Consider the following 22,899-nt stretch of genomic DNA (forward strand, 5'->3'; position numbering starts at 1 on the left):
ACGTTTTAGAATACAGATTAGCCAGGCTGGTGACGTTTTAGAATACAGATTAGCCAGGCTGGTGACGTTTTAGAAAACAGATTAGCCAGGCTGGTGACGTTTTAGAAAACAGATTAGCCAGGCTGGTGACGCGTTTTAGAATTACAGATTAGCCAGGCTGGTGCCACGCTTTAGAATTTTAGACGCTTTAGAATACAGATTTACAGATTAGCCAGGCTGGTGACACTTTAGAATACAGATTAGCCAGGCTGATTACAGATTAGCCAGGCTGGTGACATTTTAGAATACAGATTAGCCAGGCTGGTGACGTTTAGAATACAGATTAGCCAGGCTGGTCACGCTTTAGAATACAGATTAGCCAGGTAGACGTTTTAGAAAACAGATTAGCCAGGCTGGTGCTGACTCTTTTAGAATACAGATTAGCCAGGCTGGGCTGATTACAGATTAGCCAGGACGATTACAGATTAGCCAGGCTAGTGCGTTTTAGAAAACAGATTAGCCAGGCTGGTGACGTTTTAGATTACAGATTAGCCAGGCTGGTGACGTTTTAGATTACAGATTAGCCAGGCTGGTGACGTTTTAGAAAACAGATTAGCCAGGCCAGGCTGGTGACGTTTTAGCCAGGCTGGTGGCGTTTTAGAAAACAGATTAGCCAGGCTTAGATTACAGGTTAGCCAGCTTTAGAATACAGATTAGCCATGCTGGTTAGCCAGGCTGGTGACGCTTTAGAATACAGATTAGCCAGGCTGGTGACGTTTTAGAAAACAGATTAGCCAGGCTGGTGACGTTTTAGAATACAGATTAGCCAGGCTGGTGACGTTTTAGAATACAGATTAGCCAGGCTGGTGACGCTTTAGAATACAGATTAGCCAGGCTGGTGACGTTTTAGAATACAGATTAGCCAGGCTGGTGACGTTTTAGAATACAGATTAGCCAGGCTGGTGACGTTTTAGAATACAGATTAGCCAGGCTGGTGACGCTTTAGAATACAGATTAGCCAGGCTGGTGACGTTTTAGAATACAGATTAGCCAGGCTGGTGACGCTTTAGAATACAGATTAGCCAGGCTGGTGACGCTTTAGAATACAGATTAGCCAGGCTGGTGATGTTTTAGAATACAGATTAGCCAGGCTGGTGACGTTTTAGAATACAGATCAGCCAGCGAGTATCAAAAAAAAGTACAGAGAAAAGTGGCCTTCACCAGTGGTGTAAAGTACTTTAGAAAAAAACCTTTAAATCCCTACTTAAGTCGTTTTTGGGTTATCTGTACTTACATTTTTATATTTTTGCCAACTTTTACTTTTACTACATTCCTAAAGAAAATAATGTACTTTTTACTCCATCCATTTTCCCTGACACCCAAAAGTACTCGTTACATTTTGACAGGAAATGGTCGAAATCACACACTTATCAAGAGAACATCCCTGGTCATCCCAACTGCCTCTGATCTGGCGGACTCACAAAACACAAATGCTTCGTTTGTAAATTATGGGTGAGTGTCGGAGTGTGCCTCTGGCTATCCGTCAATAAAACAAATAAAACAATTGTCCCGTCTGGTTTGCTTAATATACAGAATTTGAAATGGTTTATACTTGTACTTTTGATACTTCAGTACATTTTAGAAGTTCCATTTACTTTTGATACTTCAGTACATTTTAGAAGTTCCATTTATTTTTGATACTTAAGTACATTTAAAACCAAATACTTTTAGACTTTTACTTGAGTCATTTTATATTAAGTCATCTTTACTTTTACTGAAGTATGACAATTGAGTACTTTACCCACCACTGGCATTCACAATTATAGTGAGTCTAGAGTGAGTCCAGTACAATGACAGTTTCAGAGCATACATTATACTGTAGATGCATGTACATTTAGTGGTAGAACTATGGCTGAGCGGTAACACTCCCTGAGTGGACCCTTCCAACTTTCTCCCATCTTCAACTACATATCCCCTTGTCATTTTTGAGCTGTCCAAAAAAAGCTTGAAAATATATAAGGAGAGTAGAAATGTACTTTCTTAAAAAAAACAGACATGCATTTATATTTTAAGTGGTCCAAAATGAAGACGTTATCAAGAATACTGCATTAACAGGCCAGACTTTGGGACAGCTTTAATAAAAGATGACCCCAACCAATTTATCAGTGACATAACACACTCACTCTAATTGCTCTGCACATACATTCAAGCCCTGAAGTTTCCTCTCAAATCAAGTAAAAAAACTACATCTGGGCCCGGTACAGACTGGGCAAAGTTGTATCTTAATTGAAATCACACAAAAACACCAATGCCATAATTAAAAACTATCTCCCCTACATTTGTCAAGAGGGGCATTCCCCTACAGACATTCTTGTCTAATGAGGGACACGGACCAGAACAACAAAAGTACCAATCCCTCTGGAAAAGATGACAAAGAGAGATTATATGAGTTTCTTTCCCATCCTAGATGAATAACGTCCTACATTGGATTCTGTAGCGCAGGGGATGTACACCGTCTGACGCTGAGTGGGGGATATCTGCCGTAGACCGTAGTGAGTGTAGCAAAGGTGGACAATAGAATCAAATGAGAGGGAAAGCCCTCAACATGTTGTCAAATATACGGTCACTATGGCACATCCACTCTATGGCAAATGACAATCTAACAAGACAAGTTACCTGTTGATCCAATAGACCAGGTGATGTTGAGGTTGAAGTTGTTGGACGCATTGATGGACATGTCCAGGTTCTTGTTGCTCTGTAAAATATGAACACAAAAGGAGGTCAAACACACATATTCCAAACCAACACTATTATGGTTTGGAATGACTTGGAATGATGCTAATGTGGGTTCTCTGTTTCACAGCAAAATAGATGCATTAAATACATAACAGAAAGGCTACATGAGACCTGTCCCTTGGGCCCATGGTGTCTGACACCTCTGTGTAGTGACTGACCTGTTCAGGAGTGGCCATGAAGTTGATGGCAGTGTAGTGGTGGTCATCCTCCTGGAGAAGGCTGAAGGTGAACTGGTAGTCAATCAGCAGGTTATCTGCAGGGACAGAGAGACAAACAGCAGATCAGGGACCGTCTTCTTGAAGTGCAGGGACAAACAGTCTGAAGAACCCCAGCCGGAAGAGTTACCCAAGAAACAGACCACAAGTGCATGTGGCTGCCTTCATTTTCATATCAATAATGCAGTATTGCAATCAGCGCAAACAAGAGTAGAGGAAGATCTATATGACATGGGTGTACCACTAATATACTGAACAAAAATATAAAACGTAACATGCAACAATTTCAATGATTTTACTAGGTTTAGTTCATATAAGGCAGTCAATTGGAATAAATTCATTAGGCCCTAATCTATGGATTACACATGACTGGGCAGGGGCACAGCCATGGGTGGGCCTGGGAGGGCATAGGCCCACCCACTGGGGAGCCAGGCCCAGCCAATCAGAATAAGTTTTTCTCCACAAAAGGGCTTTATTACAGACAGAAATACTCCTCAGTTTCATCAGCTGTCCGGGTGGCTGGTCAGACAATCCTGCAGGTGAAGAAGCCGGATGTGGAGGTCCTGGGCTGACGCGGTTACACGTGGTCTGCGGTTGTGAGGCCGGTTGGACGTACTGCCAAATTCTCTAAAACAACGTTAGAGGTGGCTTATGGTATAGAAATTAAAATTAAATTCGCCGGGAACAGTTCTGGTGGACCTTCCTCCAGTCAGCATGCCAATTGCACACTCGCTCAAAACTTGAGACATCTGTGGCATTGTGTTGTGTGACAAAAATGCACATTTTAGAGTGGGCTTTTATTGTCCCCAGCATATTTTGAAAATCTGAGATGACAGTGTTGTTAACAAAAGGCTAAGCTTGAGAGCAAATAGATTCATTTCATTTCATTTGCGATTTTCATGAATAATTAACGCTGTGTTATGCTAATGAGCTTGCGGATAGATTTACACAATCCTGGAAACAGTTTTTTTTCGTAGCTAAACGTGACGCAGAAAACGGACCGATTTGTCAACACAAATAATATTTTTTGTAAAAACAGAGCACTTGCTATCTAACTGGGAGTCTCCTCATTGAAAACATTTGAAGTTCTTCAAAGGTAAATTATTTTATTTGAATCCTTTTCTGGTTTTTGTGAAAATGTTGCATGCTGAAAGCCAACAATGATGTTGGTCTTGCTGCGGGCGATTCCCTGATCCACGTCTACGCAGACGACACCATTCTATATACTTTCGGCCCGTCATTGGACACTGTGCTATCTAACCTCCAAACGAGCTTCAATGCCATACAACACTCCTTCCGTGGCCTCCAACTGCTCTTAAACGCTAGTAAAACCAAATGCATGCTTTTCAACCGATCACTGCCTGCACCCGCATGCCCGACTAGCATCACCACACTGGATGGTTCCGACCTTGAATATGTGGACACCTATAAGTACCTAGGTGTCTGGCTAGACTGCAAACTCTCCTTCCAGACCCATATCAAACATCTCCAATCGAAAATCAAATCAAGAGTCGGCTTTCTATTCCGCAACAAAGCCTCCTTCACTCACGCTGCCAAGCTTACCTAGTAAAACTGACTATCCTACCGATCCTCGACTTCGGCGATGTCATCCACAAAATCGCTTCCAACACTCTACTCAGCAAACTGGATGCAGTTTATCACAGTGCCATTCGTTTTGTCACTAAAGCACCTTATACTACCCACCACTGCGACTTGTATGCTCTAGTCGGCTGGCCCTCGCTACATATTCGTCGCCAGACCCACTGGCTCAGGTCATCTACAAGGCCATGCTAGGTAAAGCTCCGCCTTATCTCAGTTCACTGGTCACGATGGCAACACCCATCCGTAGCACGCGCTCCAGCAGGTGTATCTCACTGATCATCCCTAAAGCCAACACCTCATTCGCCGCCTTTCGTTCCAGTACTCTGCTGCCTGTGACTGGGCAATTGCAAAAATCGCTGAAGTTGGAGACTTTTATCTCCCTCACCAACTTCAAACATCAGCTATCTGAGCAGCTAACCGATCGCTGCAGCTGTATTTACCTATTGGTAAATAGCCCACCCATTTTCACCTACCTCATCCCCACAGTTTTTATTTATTTAATTTTCTGCTCTTTTGCACACCAATATCTCTACCTGTACATGATCATTTATCACTCCAGTGTTAATCTGCAATATTGTAATTATTTGCCTACCTCCTCATGCCTTTTGCACACATTGTATATAGACTCCCATTTTTTCTACTGTGTTATTGACTTGTTAATTGTTTACTCCATGTGTAACTAACTCTGTGTTGTCTGTTCACACTGCTATGCTTTATCTTGGCCAGGTCGCAGTTGCAAATGAGAACTTGTTCTCAACTAGCCTACCTGGTTAAATAAAGGTGAAATAAAATAAATTAAATAAAAGGCATAAATCCTATGCTAGGCTATCAATACTGTTACACAAATGCTTGTTTAGCTATGGTTCAAAGCATATTTTGAAAATCTGAGATGACAGTGTTGTTAACAAAAGGCTATGCTTGAGAGCAAATAGATTCATTTCATTTAATTTGCGATTTTCATGAATAGTTAACGTTGCGTTATGGTAATGAGCTTGAGGCTGTAGTCACGATACCGGATCCGGGATGGCTCGACGCAAGAAGTTAATCAGCTTCTTGATATGCCACACCTGTCAGATGGATGGGCTATCTTGGCAAAGGATAAATGCTCACTAACAGGGATGTAAACAAATGTGTGCACAACATTTGAGAGAAATAAACTTTTTGTGCATATAGAATATTTTGGGGATATTTTATTCAGCTCATGAAACGTGGGACCAACACTTGGGACCAACACATTTTGCGTTTACATTTTTGTTCAGTATAGAAAATATTCACTGGGATTCAATGCCAGTTGTATTTTTATAAACGTTTGTCCTATTCAATGACAGGGCCTCATAGTACGAGCCACAGTGGGGTGTAATGCGGGGATTTGGAACATTTAACATCTGTACCTCAGCAGGAATCTAGAAAGGTCACCTTGTCTGATTCCATTCAGAAGAAAGCCCTTGATTCGGAGGGTAGTGTCTAGGAGGAGCCATGTGAGAGACGGTCTCTAGTGGATTGTCAATATGCTCAGCAGGACGTTTCACTGTTAACCCTTCAGATCACCGTTATTAACTCTTTAGAGGATTTCAGGTTCAACCAGGGGGTGCACAACTGAACTCAGGTCCTCAAGGGGTTGCTGAGCCTGCAGGTTTCCTTCATGCCTTTTGATCAGACCTAGGAAGCCAGGTATGTGCACTCTATGGGCAGTCAATGCTATGAACTGATCAATTCAGTGTCAGGGAGCATTAGAAAACAGCAGGGATTATTGTGGACTGGGTAAAAGCAAGGCATATATACCACAGGCGGCTGGTGGCACCGTAATTGGGGAGGATGGGCTCATAGCAATGGCTGAAATGGAATGGTTTCCTTGTGTGTTTGATACCATTACATTCACTTCATTCCAGTCATTATTATGAGCCATCCTCCCCTCTCCAGCCTCCTGTGCTATACACACACTGGCCATCACAACCAAATCGCACTCTCATAGGAAATGCCATCTTCATAACTTGTCAATGGCAGCTGAATACACCACACGCCTCAGAAGCTCACACTGTGCCATTCACTCCCCCATTCCACGGCTTCTATGAACTGATGTTAAATCAGCCATGAATGTGTTTACGCACCAGGAGAACAAACAATTGTGTGTCATCGTTCTAACTTGACAATAAAACACTCCTGCAGAGTTCAGAGAAGACTTCATTTGACATCCTTTCAGAGCACATATTTCAAGCCTTAGCAAGACGAAAGGAAATTATGTTTGACAAATAGGTGGTTTTGTTTAGCCGTCACGGAATTAGCAGATATCAGATCAAAGCCGATGTGTGTGTCTCTCTCTCCCTCCCGCTCCGGGCACACACGTTGCTGTGTGTTGTTTATCCCATAAGGGTCATCAGTAAACTTCAGAAAGTTCCACATGCTCTGTAAAGGGGACACAGAAGTCCAGGGAAATTAAAAGCAGAGAATTTTGGAGCCAGTATTGTGCGTATTAATGTTATTTAGAGCAATGCAGTGCCCACTCAAAGAACCCCTCTTGTTTCTGTGGTAATGAGAGAGTGTGTGTTATCCAGAAGAAGAGAAGACAATTAATGACATTATGAAAAGTGGAAGACTTGACAAATTGCACAATCATTTTCTACACGTTTCAATATGTTAGATTTCACGCCTAATATAATATTGTCCACCGTGGTGCAAAAGCTCAGTGTGCAAATTAAAACTGACATCAGCAAAACAATACAGCTATTTACCTTGGATAATCTAACTGACATGCATCCATTACATGCATGTGAACATGTTTGTTGGGGACAAATTTGACCTTAAAAAGATCATTAAATAAAGCAAGGTAAGCATCAAATGAGCCGCACAAGACTAAAAGGAAATCCATCTGTTTTAAAAGTTTTCATAAATGAGTCATGGCATTAGCATAATGTGTAACTTTATTCAGTGTCTGAAACAAAAAAAAATCAAAAGAGCAAAATCTCACCTGTAAAGTAATTTCATATTCAGAAGCCTGCTTCATGCCTTTTGATGAGACCTAGGAAGCCAGGTATGTGCACTCTCTGGGCAATCAATGATATGAACTGATAAGTCCAATGAGTTGAATGAAGCCTCAACATCTGCTATTCAGGATCCACTTGGAGATGTCATCCAGTGCCTGTTACTATTCATTACCTTGCAAGACTGTTCGTCGCTTTGGATAAAAGCACCTTCTAAATGGCATATATTATTATTATTATTATTATTATTATATAAAATCACTGAAAAATGCATTTTCAAAAAGGACACCATTGAGAATTTACTTTCAGAACAATGGCTCAGAAGAAGTGGTATCCTTGATTATTCTGGGCCTCCAGGTAAAGTGACACTTGTAATGATTTTTATTTTTTATTTAACTAGGCAAGTCAGTTAAGAACAAATTCTTATTTTCAATGACGGCCTAGGAACAGTGGGTTAAGTGCCTGTTCAGGGGCAGAACGACAGATTTGTACCTTGTCAGCTCGGGGGTTTGAACTTGCAACCTTCCGGTTACTCATCCAACACTCTAACCACTAGGCTACCCTGCCACCCCATGATGGAGGCATAGCTATGAATATGGGCTTCTGATGGTACGACTCAGCTGTCTGATGGTACTACTCAGCTGTCTGATGGTACTACTCAGCTGTCTGATGGTACTACTCAGCTGTCTGATGGTACTACTCAGCTGTCTGATGGTACTACTCAGCTGTCTGATGGTACTACTCAGCTGTCTGATGGTACTACTCAGCTGTCTGATGGTACTACTCAGCTGTCTGATGGTAGCACTCAGCTGTCTGATGGTACTACTCAGCTGTCTGATGGTACTACTCAGCTGTCTGATGGTAGCACTCAGCTGTCTGATGGTACTACTCAGCTGTCTGATGGAACTACTCAGCTGTCTGATGGTAGCACTCAGCTGTCTGATGGTACTACTCAGCTGTCTGATGGAACTACTCAGCTGTCTGATGGTAGCACTCAGCTGTCTGATGGTAGCACTCAGCTGTCTGATGGTAGCACTCAGCTGTCTGATGGTAGCACTCAGCTGTCTGATGGTAGCACTCAGCTGTCTGATGGTAGCACTCAGCTGTCTGAGGGTACTACTCAGCTGTCTGATGGTAGCACTCAGCTGTCTGATGGTAGCACTCAGCTGTCTGCACTCATAGCACTCAGCTGTCTGATGGTACTACTCAGCTGTCTGATGGTAGCACTCAGCTGTCTGATGGTAGCACTCAGCTGTCTGATGGTACTACTCAGCTGTCTGATGGTACTACTCAGCTGTCTGATGGTACTACTCAGCTGTCTGATGGTACTACACAGCTGTCTGATGGTACTACTCAGCTGTCTGATGGTACTACTCAGCTGTCTGATGGTACTACTCAGCTGTCTGATGGTAGCACTCAGCTGTCTGATGGTAGCACTCAGCTGTCTGATGGTACTACTCAGCTGTCTGATGGTAGCACTCAGCTGTCTGATGGTAGCACTCAGCTGTCTGATGGTACTACTCAGCTGTCTGATGGTAGCACTCAGCTGTCTGATGGTAGCACTCAGCTGTCTGATGGTAGCACTCAGCTGTCTGATGGTAGCACTCAGCTGTCTGATGGTAGCACTCAGCTGTCTGATGGTAGCACTCAGCTGTCTGATGGTACCACTCAGCTGTCTGATGGTAGCACTCAGCTGTCTGATGGTAGCACTCAGCTGTCTGATGGTCCTACTCAGCTGTCTGATGGTAGCACTCAGCTGTCTGATGGTACTACTCAGTACTACTAAGCTGTCTGATGGTAGCACTCAGCTGTCTGATGGTAGCACTCAGCTGTCTGATGGTAGCACTCAGCTGTCTGATGGTAGCACAGCTGTCAGCTGTCTGATGGTAGCACTCAGCTGTCTGATGGTAGCACTCAGCTGTCTGATCAGCTGTCTGATGGCACTCAGCTGTCTGATGGTAGCACTCAGCTGTCTGATGGTACTACTCAGCTGTCTGATGGTACTACTCAGCTGTCTGATGGTACTACTCAGCTGTCTACTACTCAGCTCTCTGATGATAGCACTCAGCTGTCTAGCACTCAGCTGTCTGATGGTACTACTCAGCTGTCTGATGTAGCACTCAGCTGTCTGAGGGTACTACAGCTGTCTGATGGTAGCACTCAGCTGTCTGATGGTAGCACTCAGCTGTCTGATGGTAGCACCCAGCTGTCTGATGGTAGCACTCAGCTGTCTGATGGTAGCACTCAGCTGTCTGATGGTAGCACTCAGCACTCAGCTGTCTGATGGTAGCACTCAGCTGTCTGATGGTACTACTCAGCTGTCTGATGGTAGTCACTACTCAGCTGTCTGATGGTAGCACTCACTCACTCAGCTGTCTGATGGTAGCACTCAGCTGTCTGATAGCACCCAGCTGTCTGATGGTAGCACTCAGCTGTCTGATGGTAGCACTCAGCTGTCTGATGTCTGATGGTACTACTCAGCTGTCTGATGGTACTACTCAGCTGTCTGATCAGCTGTCTGATGGTACTACACAGCTGTCTGATGGTACTACTCAGCTGTCTGATGGTACTACTCAGCTGTCTGATGGTACTACTCAGCTGTCTGATGGTAGCACTCAGCTGTCTGATGGTAGCACTCAGCTGTCTGATGGTAGCACTCAGCTGTCTGATGGTAGCACTCAGCTGTCTGATGGTAGCACTCAGCTGTCTGATGGTACTACTCAGCTGTCTGATGGTACTACTCAGCTGTCTGATGGTACTACTCAGCTGTCTGATGGTACTACTCAGCTGTCTGATGGTAGCACTCAGCTGTCTGATGGTAGCACTCAGCTGTCTGATGGTAGCACTCAGCTGTCTGATGGTACTACTCAGCTGTCTGATGGTAGCACTCAGCTGTCTGATGGTACTACTCAGCTGTCTGATGGTAGCACTCAGCTGTCTGATGGTAGCACTCAGCTGTCTGATGGTAGCACTCAGCTGTCTGATGGTAGCACTCAGCTGTCTGATGGTACTACTCAGCTGTCTGATGGTAGCACTCAGCTGTCTGATGGTACTACTCAGCTGTCTGATGGTAGCACTCAGCTGTCTGATGGTAGAACTCAGCTGTCTGATGGTAGCACTCAGCTGTCTGATGGTACTACTCAGCTGTCTGATGGTACTACTCAGCTGTCTGATGGTACTACTCAGCTGTCTGATGGTACTACTCAGCTGTCTGATGGTACTACTCAGCTGTCTGATGGTACTACTCAGCTGTCTGATGGTAGCACTCAGCTGTCTGATGGTAGCACTCAGCTGTCTGATGGTACTACTCAGCTGTCTGGTAGCACTCAGCTGTCTGATGGTGGCACTCAGCTGTCTGATGGTACTACTCAGCTGTCTGATGGTAGCACTCAGCTGTCTGATGGTACTACTCAGCTGTCTGATGGTACTACTCAGCTGTCTGATGGTACTACTCAGCTGTCTGATGGTAGCACTCAGCTGTCTGATGGTAGCACTCAGCTGTCTGATGGTAGCACTCAGCTGTCTGATGGTACTACTCAGCTGTCTGATGGTACTACTCAGCTGTCTGATGGTCCTACTCAGCTGTCTGATGGTACTACTCAGCTGTCTGATGGTACTACTCAGCTGTCTGATGGTACTACTCAGCTGTCTGATGGTACTACTCAGCTGTCTGATGGTACTACTCAGCTGTCTGATGGTCCTACTCAGCTGTCTGATGATAGCACTCAGCTGTCTGATGGTACTACTCAGCTCTCTGATGGTACTACTCAGTTGTCTGATGGTACTACTCAGCTGTCTGATGGTCCTACTCAGCTGTCTGATGGTACTACTCAGCTGTCTGATGGTACTACTCAGCTGTCTGATGGTACTACTCAGCTGTCTGATGGTACTACTCAGCTGTCTGATGGTACTACTCAGCTGTCTGATGGTACTACTCAGCTGTCTGATGGTACTACTCAGCTGTCTGATGGTACTACTCAGCTGTCTGATGGTACTACTCAGCTGTCTGATGGTACTACTCAGCTGTCTGATGGTACTACTCAGCTGTCTGATGGTACTACTCAGCTGTCTGATGGTACTACTCAGCTGTCTGATGGTAGCACTCAGCTGTCTGATGGTACTACTCAGCTGTCTGGTGGTAGCACTCAGCTGTCTGGTGGTAGCACTCAGCTGTCTGATGGTAGCACTCAGCTGTCTGATGGTAGCACTCAGCTGTCTGATGGTAGCACTCAGCTGTCTGATGGTAGCACTCAGCTGTCTGATGGTAGCACTCAGCTGTCTGATGGTAGCACTCAGCTGTCTGATGGTAGCACTCAGCTGTCTGATGGTAGCACTCAGCTGTCTGATGGTAGCACTCAGCTGTCTGATGGTAGCACTCAGCTGTCTGATGGTAGCACTCAGCTGTCTGGTGGTAGCACTCAGCTGTCTGGTGGTAGCACTCAGCTGTCTGAGCCAACTGCCTGACTGATAATGTTCAGACATTTATTGTAGAAGTCAATTGTATGCTCAGAATGACTAGGATTAGTTCACGTGGCGATAGTTCCCTCAGTCGGACAGACCATAGTCTACAGACCAGTCTAATTTGGCAAGTAGAGACGATCAACACAGAGAAGCCTCTGTGCTTGGGTCTGGAGAGAATATCTCTATCTGACACTGGTTAGGCGTCTGGGCAGAGTGCCGGTCAGATAGTCTTTAAGCGTCAGTGCAGAGTGCCTGTCACATAGTGTTTATGCGTCAGTGCAGAGTGCCGGTCAGATAGTGTTTAGGAGTCAGTGCAGAGTGCCGGTCAGATAGTGTTTAGGAGTCAGTGCAGAGTGCCGGTCAGATAGTGTTTATGTGTCAGTACATGGCGTCTGATCCTCTCATGAAAAGAGGCTTGAGGGTAAAGGCTGGTAATGGCAGGTGGTGTGGCTGGTGGGACGCACTTGGTGGCTCCTTCATTAGGGCCTGCTAGCTGACACTGCTCCACTGTGAGGGCAACTCATTACCACACCAGCCTGGTCAGCTACTGACGACCAGCTTCCTCATTAGAATCAGCCATGATTACATTCTGGTAGGAAGTCATCTGAGCTGAACCACAGTACTGGTCCTCCAACAGCACAATGAACTAGACCAGCCTCCAGTGATAGGAAGTATTAGCATTAGTATAATTCCTAAGTAGTAGTAGTAGTAGTAGTAGTAAAATAAGTACATAGTAAAGCCATACAGTAATTGTAAAAGTATTAGTAGAAGTAGTAGTAGTAGTAGGCTTACAGTAGCAATATCTCCATTAATAAAATGTAATGCCTCATCATCATTACTGTCACTATCATTATTAGTGTCATTGTGCTTGATAGTTCTGCCTTGTCACAACTGACATTAGCGGATGGTTAAATAATTAGCATGTAATGAGCCTGCAAAGTAAACATCAATCCACTCAAAGAGAGGGCGGTGTGTGCGCTACACTTCAGTCACCCTGATTCACTAGGCATAATTGGCACAATTAGTCTCTATAACCTACCCATTCACATCCCAGCTTACACATCCCACACGTCTGCATGTCCTACATGTCCAACAAATCCGCACTGCCAGTGCTTCTAGGAAAGGCAGGGCCGGACTCATGATTTAGCAAAACAACATGATAAAAGCTTTGAATCTTGATTGACTATGACATTTTGGGCATAAATCAAAGCCATGGTTATGACATTGGGTATCCATCTAAGTAGCATTTAAGTGGGGCTAAACATTTGATCCTACATAACCCTTTAAAGAGTAACTGCCTTTAAAAAGCAACAAATCACTTTGAAAATGACCTTTGTGGCGTCGATTCAAGTCAGAAACAGTTATTCTAGTGCCAAAATTGACGAGATAGTGTCAATAGAATAATTTTTGTCATAGTCAGTCTTGTCTAAAATGGAGATTGGAAAATCTGTGCATCATAACAGGTAAATGAAGGTTGGGTTTTTGATTTGATGATGTCCATTTGCCCACTAACATGGGGTTAACAGCTGAGGTGATAGCTCTCTATCCAATAGTATAGACAGTGAAACAGACCTGTCCAGCAGCTCCGACTTTGTTTACATAAGACAACACGTTGTGCATTTCTGACCTTGAGAAAAACTGCACCGAAGATGTAATTAGATGTAGATGTAAAATTTCACAACTCGTGCGAGGGAATAAAAGATCAAGCGCGAGTGTTCGTTCACGAAAGGCTTTTGACGATTATTTAGCCAATGTGAGCAAGACCTTTAACTTCTCTAGGGTAGGGGGCAGCATTTGGAATTTTGGATGAAAATGTGCCCAAATTAAACTGCTTTCTACTCAGGCCCAGAAGATAGGGTATGCATATAATTGGTTGATTTGGATAGAAAACACTCTAAAGTTTCCAAAACTGTTAAAATAGTGTCTGTGAGTATGACAGAACTGATTTGGCAGGCGAAAACCTGAGAAAGGAGTTTTTGTTGTTGTTGTAGTTTTCTATTCAATACCATTACAGTATCCATTGACTTAGGACTCACATTGCAGTTCCTATGCCATCCACTAGATGTCACCAGTCTTTAGAAATTGTTTCAGGCTTTTATTCTGAAAAATGAGGGAGTAAGAGCAGTCTGAATGAGTGGACCCTGCCGTGTCACAGAGCTTTTTCATGCGCGCGACCGAGAGAGAGTGCCTTTCTTGTTTACCTTTTAAATTGACAACGTTATTGTCCGGTTGAAATATGATCAATTATTTATGCTAAAAACAACCCGAGGATTGATTATGAACATTGTTTGAAATGTTTCCACAAACTTTACGGATACTATTTGGATTTTTTGTCTGCCTGTTGTGACTGCGTTTGAGCCTGTGGATTACTGAGAAAACGTGCAAACAAAACTGAGGTTTTTGGATATAAAGAGACTTTATCGAACAAAAGGAACATTTATTGAATAAATGAATGTCTTCTGAGTGCAGCCATATGAAGATCATCAAAGGTAAGTGATTAATTTTATCTATATTTATCTATATTTCTTGTGACTTGTAACTCTTCTACTTGGCTGGTTACTGTTTGTAATGAATTGTCTGCTGGGCTATGTTCTCAAATAATCGTAAGGTATGCTTTCGCAGTAAAGCATTTTTGAAATCAGACACTGTGGTTGGATTCACAAGAAGTACATCTCTAAACCTATGTAAAATAGTTGTATCTTTTCTGAATTATTATAATGAGTATTTCTGTATTTGAATTTGGCGCTCTGCAATCTCACTGGATGTTGGCCATGTGGGATGCTAGAGTCCCACATACCCTAGAGAGGATAAACAGGTCAAATTCACAAAGTCGTGGGGCCGGAAGGATTACCTTTACTTGTACTCAAAGAATGCGCGGACCAAGTGGCAAGTGTCGTCACTGACATTTTCAACCTCTCCCTGACAGAGTCTGTAATTCCTACATGTTTCAAACAGACCACCTTAGTCCCTGTGCCCAAGATAGCGAAGGTAACCTGCCTAAATGATTACTGCCCATAGCACTCACGTCGGTAGCCATGAAGTGCTTTGACAGGCTGGTCATGGCTCACATCAACACCATCATGCCAGAAACCACTCCACACTGCCCTTTCCCACCTGGACAAAAGGAACACCTACATGAGAATGCTGTTCATTGACTACAGCTCAGCCTTCAACACCATAGTACCCACAAAGCTCATCACTAAGCTAAAGACCCTGGGACTAAACACCTCCCTCTGCAACTATATCCTGGACTTCCAGACACGCCGCCCCAGGTGGTAAGGGTAGGCAACAACACATCTGCCACGCTGTTCCTCAACACTGGGACCCATCAGGGGTTCGTGTTAGTCCCCTCCTGTACTCCCTGTTCACCCACGACTGCGTGGCCAAGCACGACTCCAACACCATCATTAAGTTTGCTGACGACACAACAGTGGTAGGCCTGATGAGATGAGACAGCCTATAGGGAGGTCAGAGACTTGGCGCCAGGACAACAACCTCTCCCTCAATGAGCAAGACAAAGGAGCTGCTCGTGGACTATAGGAAAAGGTGGGCCAAACAGGCCCCCATTAACATAGACAGGGCTGAAGTGGAGCGGGTCAAGAGTTTCAAGTTCCTTGGTGTCCACATCACCAATGAACTATCATGGTCCAAACACACCAAGTTGTGAAGAGGGCACGAAAAACATATTTTCCCCCTCAGGAGACTGAAAAGATTTGGCATGGGTCGCCAGATCCTCAAAAAGTTCAACAGCTTGCTTATTGCATGCGTGTCCGGGCACGTCAACACAAGCCTTATCATTAAACTAATATTTGCGACAGGAGGTTGATTTGTCACTTTGTCAATTCATCCTTTTCTCAATACTGCACCATTCTGTTGGAGAATGAGCAAGCTTGTTGCTGCTGATTTTCCCAGCTAGATATTCTTTGGCATCGTGCAGTGCTCATGGCTCAAGCGGTGAGCGGCATAGTAGCAGTCTTGCCATGTAGCGGGACTAATAGGTGAAGCCGATAGAGAAGGGCCGGTAGCCGATAGACTAGAAAAGGTCACAATACCAGCTTGGCCGATTATCGGTCGTTTTCTAATTTGAATGGCATGCTAATAGATGATTTACAGCCACTGTTCTGTTTGATATAACAAGGTTTGATGAAGGGACACAGGAAACAAATGTCTTTCTAATGTAACATTGAGTATTTGTGTGCACCCTTGGCTGTGTTAGGGAGCAAATGGACAAGCTCATAATGACTTTGAACTCTCTCAACCGACGCAGTGGAATGATCAGGATACGGCATGTCCCTCAGGAGACACCATCTGTAGCCAAACAGAGTTACACAGATAGACAGCTCTCGAGGTGACCATAGTGATGGAAGTGAATTCCGGACCCACGTCCCCCTGGTAAGTGTGGGTACACTGCCCAGCGAGGATGCCATCTAGTGCCCTCCTCCCTTAGACATGATGCCTCATGCCAGTCAGCTGAACAGACACAATCTCTCATGAATAACAGGAGACAGAGGGTGTTACTGTGATTGATGCAGGCACATGTATTTAACCTTTCTAGGGCTGGTTAGAATCTGACAATATAAAGATAAAGCAATATTGAATATCAACTATTGAAATGAATGTTTCAAATACATGCAATTTGTGGTGGTAGTTTTAAACTAGATTACTACTGGATTACTATCTCTCACAGAACTAAACTAATTCATGACTAAACTCAACTGGATTACTATCTCTCACAGAACTAAACTAATTCATGACTAAACTCAACTGGATTACTATCTCTCACAGAACTAAACTAATTCATGACTAAACTCAACTGGATTACTATCTCTCACAGAACTAAACTAATTCATGACTAAACTCAACTGGATTACTATCTCTCACAGAACTAAACTAATTCATGACTAAACTCAACTGGATTACTATTGGAAGTGACAGTACTTGAACTTTGTTCCTAAACAGCTACACTTACAACCGTGGTTAGTGTACCAACTTCTACCGGATGATGTCAGCGAGAATCTGTTTTCAGTAAAACATTCCCCCCATGTACTTTAACCACAAATTTGCTGCAAATTATTAAAATCAATATGAGGCCAGTGGTCTGACATTGACATCTGGTGACAGAAGTCCCTCTAAACCCTGCTACCATCTCCAGCTACAAATCTGTAAAATCAAGTTTAGAGCCAGACAAAGCTGCAGTTGATTACTGCCATACGCCTGCCACAGAGTAAATGCTACCATCTGCTTAGCCCACCCTCAGTGCAGGGCAAAGGTCACAGAGATGGGCACTTGTGTGAGATACTGCAACTGACCAGGTGCGCGCGCGCCTGTGTGTGTGTGTGTGTGTGTGTGTGTGTGTGTGTGTGTGTGTGTGTGTGTGTGTAAAAAATGAAAGGAAAAAAATAAGACCACGGCAAGATCTGGAGGACGAAAATACAATAGAGACTCAGGTGGGGCAACAGAGGTGGGATACTTACAGTAACACGTTCCTCTGAGGGGGTTGCCAAGGTAACGGTTCTCGGAGTCGCAACTGCAACAATGGGAGAGAAAGAGAGAGGGGGGAGTAAGAGAGGGGAGAGAGAGAAGAATGGAAGACAGAAAACAATGAGCTTAACAAGAGATATGTCACTTTGCCAAAGACATCACAGTCCTATCACAGACTGTTAATAACATCATCCCTGAGGGTTATTTTGGGCCAGGGAGGGGTGTTCTGAGAATTCGCTTGTAGAGGTGCTATCTGAGGTGACACTGCTGTGTGCTGCTTCAGGTGCTGTCCTCTCCCTGGTTATGATGAGGTGATTTCCCCTGACAGCCCTGTCTGACGATACCTCTCTGTTCTGCTCCGGGGCAGGAGCCATGTGTCTGTCTGTGTACTGGGCAGCAGGGGATTTAGTAATCTACAGACAGCCCAGAACAACTTGAATGCTACTAAAAGAAGGGAGAGGGCAGCTAGGACCTAATAGAGGCTTGAAAAATATGATCCAAGTCACAAGTGGTCTTTAGCAACCCCAGTCAGGTGTGTGTAAAACTCAACAAATCCTTCATTTGACCCTGTTTGTCAAGCCAACCACTACAAAGACAATGTTCTGAAAAAGCAGGCAGGGAACTGAGGGTAGACTATGGGGAGTCGGAGTACCATGCATGAGGGTGATTGTGGTAGGTGGCATTTGATCATCTGGCTTGGTTTATGAGCCAGGGGTCATTACTGCAGTCCAAACACCCATGTTTATTGCCATAACCCAACTTCTACAAAACCCAGGGAGGTACCTTGGAAAGGGCAAGAGCGCGTAAAACCATGGCTTTGTAAACACATACTCCACCACTTCGACAAGCCTATCTAAACACATATGATACATTGTCAAATCTGCCCCTCGAGTCAATAAATGGATTCAGAGGTAATGGCTCTGTTTGCAAAGCTGGTCAGGCAGTGGTTACTTAAGCAATAAGGCCCGGGGGGGTGTGGTATATGGCCAACATAACACGGCTAAGGGCTGTTTGTAAGCATGACACAATGCAGAGTGCCTGGATACAGCCCTTAGCCGTGGTATATTAGCCATATACCACAAACACCCGAGGTGCCTTATTGCTATTATAAACTGGTTACCAGTGTAATTGAAAAAATTATGTTTTGTCATACTCATGGTATACGGTCTGATATACCACGGCTGTCAATCAATCAGTATTCAGGGCTCGAACCAACCAGTTTATAAAGATAAATAATGTAGGCAACGGTCACTTCCCTGTGCTTATACATAACAAGACCTGAATTCCATTCAGTGGCTGGACAACCCTTGTTAGGAGGGTCATAAAGTAGCAGTAATGAATATTTCATAGCCAAAGACAGAGCTTTATTCATTATGTACGGTTCTTATAGAAGGATCTGTGAAAAACAACCCCACAAAACAGCTCAAGAGAACTTCAATTTGAACACAGAGGCCACAGCAGAGTTATAAGGCCTTGTGAGTATAAGAGTTTGAAACCAATTGTATTCCACTTACAAAGGCAAGGTCAAGACAAAAATATTTTCCAAACAATTATCTTTGTCCTCAGTAAATCTTAGGAACATGACAGTGGTGTTAAGATGCACCAAGGGGACTTTAAAAGGGGCCCCACTCTCCGTCTCCCCAGAGAACACTAACACTTAAACACGACACTCATCTTGGGGCTGTCTGATTAAGCAGCTTATCCTGTGGTAATGGTGCCAAGATGGAGGACCACCCTGGCCTCCTTCCACCAGTCTCTCTGCTGTCTGTCTGGCTGCCTCTCACTCAGAGAGAAAAGCACCACTGTCCTTAGGAACACTTCATCTGCTATTAAGCTGCCACAGTCTCGGCCACAGTCAAACTCAGACACACTGTGTGCCAGTGGACCCTCAGCATGGCTTTCTTTGTGAGCCGTAACAGAGGGCGGAAGGTTGGAGATTAAAGGTCGCTGTGGGCATTCGCATTTTCGTGTGACACACACACACACACACACACACACACACACACACACACACACACACACACACACACACACACACACACACACACACACACACACACACACACACACACACACACAGAGAGAGACAGAGAGAGTCTCTATGATGTGTATGTTAGTGCAGCAGCTGCTGTCAGTAACAGGAGGAACATGCTGAGGTAAATGCTGAGCTGGGAGATTTAAAAAGCCAACTTCACGTCTCACTCACACACACAGACCCACCTATGCCATGACCCCACTGGGCCACACAGCGTGCCAGGCAGGGTGGCGGCAGAAGTGCCAAAATAAACCTCTGAAACGGAGTCTGTTTACTTCCTCTCCTTTGGGTCCTGGGTTCAAGGGGAACATGTATAGAGCTTAGTTGTAAAGGGGAAGATGGAAAGGAAGGGGAGGCTGCTGAGTCTGTCTGTCTGTATGATATTAGACACAGCCTCCTAAGAGGTACATACCTTTGATTTCACACTTGTACATAGACACATACAGTACGAACACACTCTCACACACACTCAAGAGTATTTGATCAGTAATCAAAACAAGCAAACCAACAAAGGACAGCAGGTAGCCTAGTGGTTAGAGCGTTGAGCCAGTAACCAAAAGGTTGCTAGATCTAATCCCAGAGCTGACAAGGTAAACATCTGTCGTTCTGCCCCTGAACAAGGCAGTTAACCCACTGTTCTTAGGCCGTCATTGTAAATAAGAATTTGTTCTTAACTGACTTGCCTAGTTAAATAAAGGTAAAAAAAATACAAATAAAACACAGGTATGAGCAAATTAGCAGCAGAGTGCAAACAAGGACAGACCGTAGCTAAACAGGTTAACTGTAAGAAAGACCCTGGCCCACAGGCTAGCTTTACATGGAGACAATGCAATAAAACACATGGAGAAATGTGTTGGATTTCACTGAGAAACTGGTTAGACTGGTTAACCAGATGGACCGCTGCACTCGTTTCGAAGTGAATTAGAATGTGAGCTATCACCTGATCAAGCTGGCAACATCAAAAAATGACATTGCGAAATAATGTATTTTAAAAACCAGTGGATGTAGCGTGAGAGCTGCTGATTCTGCTCAAACAGATGTTTGTTGCTGCTGGAGTGAAACGTGCTTTAATAAGCACATTGCACAACATTTCTGAAGGCAATCGGGTGTAAAAAACTGTTTTGATGCCACAATTATAAAGAGCTACTATTTTTATTTCTCAACTGGTAATTAAAGCGAGCTTCCCATTCGCCATTCATGTGCATAGGCAACACACCACTTGCAATGAGCTGGAGGCAGTATGCATTTTGAAAACATATACTTAATTATTTGAAACCTGAACTTTTTTCTACATATGAGCCATGTCTTATCTTGCTTCAGAAAAGCCTAGCCAAGATCCAACAAGACTTCCATAGGCCATTGAAACCAGTAGCCTTTTCTCTCATGTTCTATTGGTTTTCAAATCAACTTTCTTTCATTGTTCAATAACCAAAGGCACAATCCACATTCTGATCTGTTATATGAATCTTATTGTTTTTTAAATGTTGATTGGATGTAGCCTTGGCTTATTGGTTGTATAAATTTGGTTTCTATTGCCCCACAACTGTCCCAGAGTCTGTTTGGAATAGGTCATTTGTTTACTTGCACAGAAAGACAAGCTGACCAATAGAATAGGTACACTTTTCTACTATGTGGGACAGTAGATTGACAAAGGCCAGTGATATTGCTGTTTGTTACTTGTCTTGTTGGGTGAGGAAAAGGAAACGTAGACAGTTATTCTAACATATTCAATGCGTGGGTTTCAAGTTTCAGGAAGCTAATTTTCACCGTAAAAATGATCCTTTATTATAAAGCAGTTCATGCATCCTCGCATTGGCAGACTTATGTAAGATAGCCTACTATTCATGTCATAGATTGGATAGTCATCATTTAGGCTAAGAATACACTACATGACCAAAAGAATGTGGACACCCCCTTGTCAAACATCTCTCATTCCAACATCATGGGAGTTGGTCTCCCCTCTTTGCTGCTATAACAGCCTACACTCTTCTGGGAAGGCTTTCCACTAGATGTTGGAACATTACTGCGGGGACTTGGTTCCATACACCCACAAAAGCATTAGTGAGGTTGGGGACTGATGTTGGGCGATTACGCCTGGCTTGGATTTCCCTTCACTGGAACTAAGGGGCCTAGCCCGAACCATGAAAAACAGCCCCAGACCATTATTCCTCATCCACCAAACGTTACAGTTGGCACTATTTCCTGGCATCCACCAAACTCAGATGTGTCCGTCGGCCTGCCAGATGGTGAAGTGTGATTCATCACTCCAGAGAAAACGTTTCCACTGCTCCAGAGTCCAATGGTGGCGAGCTTTAACCCACTCCAGCAAACGCTTGGCATTGTGATATTAGGCATTGGTTTTTAATTTTTAATTTAACCTTTATTTAAGTAGGCAAGTCAGTTAAGAACAAATTCTTATTTACAATGACGGCCTAGGAACAGTGTGTTAACTGCCTTGTTCAGGGGCAGAACGACATATTTTTACCTTGTCAGCTTTGGGACTCGATCCACCAACCTTTCGGTTACTGGCCCAACGCTCTAACCACTAGGTTACCTGCCGCGGCTGCTCGGCCATGGAAACACTTTTCATGAAGCTCCAGACAAACAGTTATTGTGCTGACGTTGCATCCAGTGACAGGTTGGAACTTGGTAGTGAGTGTTGCAACATAGGACAAACTATTTTTACGTGCTACATGCTTAGCACTCGCCGGTCCCATTCTGTGAGCTTGTGTGGCCTACCACTTCGCGGCTGAGCCGTTGCTGCTCCTAGCCAATGACAGCACTTACTGTTGATCATAGCAGCTCTAGCAGGGCAGAAATTTAACGAACTGACTTGTTGGAAAGGTGGCATCTTATGACGGTGCCACGTTGAAAGTCACTGAGCTCTTCAGTAAAGCTATTCTACTGCCAATATAGAGATTGCATGGCTGTGTGCTCGATTTTATACACCTGTCAGGAATGGGTGTGGCTGAAATAGCCGAATCCACACATTTTTAGGGGTTCCACATACTTTTGTATATACAGTGCATTCGGAAAGTATTCAGACCCCTGGACTTTTTCCACATTTTACAGCCTTATTAAAAATGGATTCAATTGTTATTTCCCCCTCATCAATCTACACACAATACCCCATAATTACAAAGAAAAAACTTTATTTATTTTGCTAATTGGAATATCACATTTATATTAGTATTCAGACCCTTTACTGCCCCTTTTTTGTTGAAGCAGCGATTACAGCCTCAAGTCTTCTTGGGTATGACGCTTCAAGCTTGGTACACCTGTATTTGGGGAGTTTCTCCTATTCTTCTCTGCAGATCCTCTCAAGCTCTGTCAGGTTGTATGGAGAGCGTCG

At 44.0% G+C, this 22,899-nt stretch overlaps 1 protein-coding gene across 4 annotated transcripts in view; it reads right to left on the bottom strand.

Moving 5' to 3' along the window:
- LOC118369810 (attractin-like protein 1) overlaps positions 1–22,899 on the bottom strand; it is a 371,022-nt gene that overhangs the window by 185,666 nt on the left and 162,457 nt on the right. For all 4 annotated transcript variants that reach the window (XM_052498667.1, XM_052498665.1, XM_052498666.1 and 1 more), the window contains 3 exons: positions 17,506–17,558; positions 2,934–3,028; positions 2,656–2,734 (listed from right to left, as the gene is read on the bottom strand). In XM_052498667.1, coding sequence (XP_052354627.1) covers positions 2,656–2,734; positions 2,934–3,028; positions 17,506–17,558 — 227 coding nt within the window. The remainder of the gene's footprint in view (positions 1–2,655; positions 2,735–2,933; positions 3,029–17,505; positions 17,559–22,899) is intronic.

The sequence above is a fragment of the Oncorhynchus keta genome, chromosome 36 (assembly GCF_023373465.1).
Source record: "Oncorhynchus keta strain PuntledgeMale-10-30-2019 chromosome 36, Oket_V2, whole genome shotgun sequence".
NCBI lineage: Eukaryota > Metazoa > Chordata > Actinopteri > Salmoniformes > Salmonidae > Oncorhynchus > Oncorhynchus keta.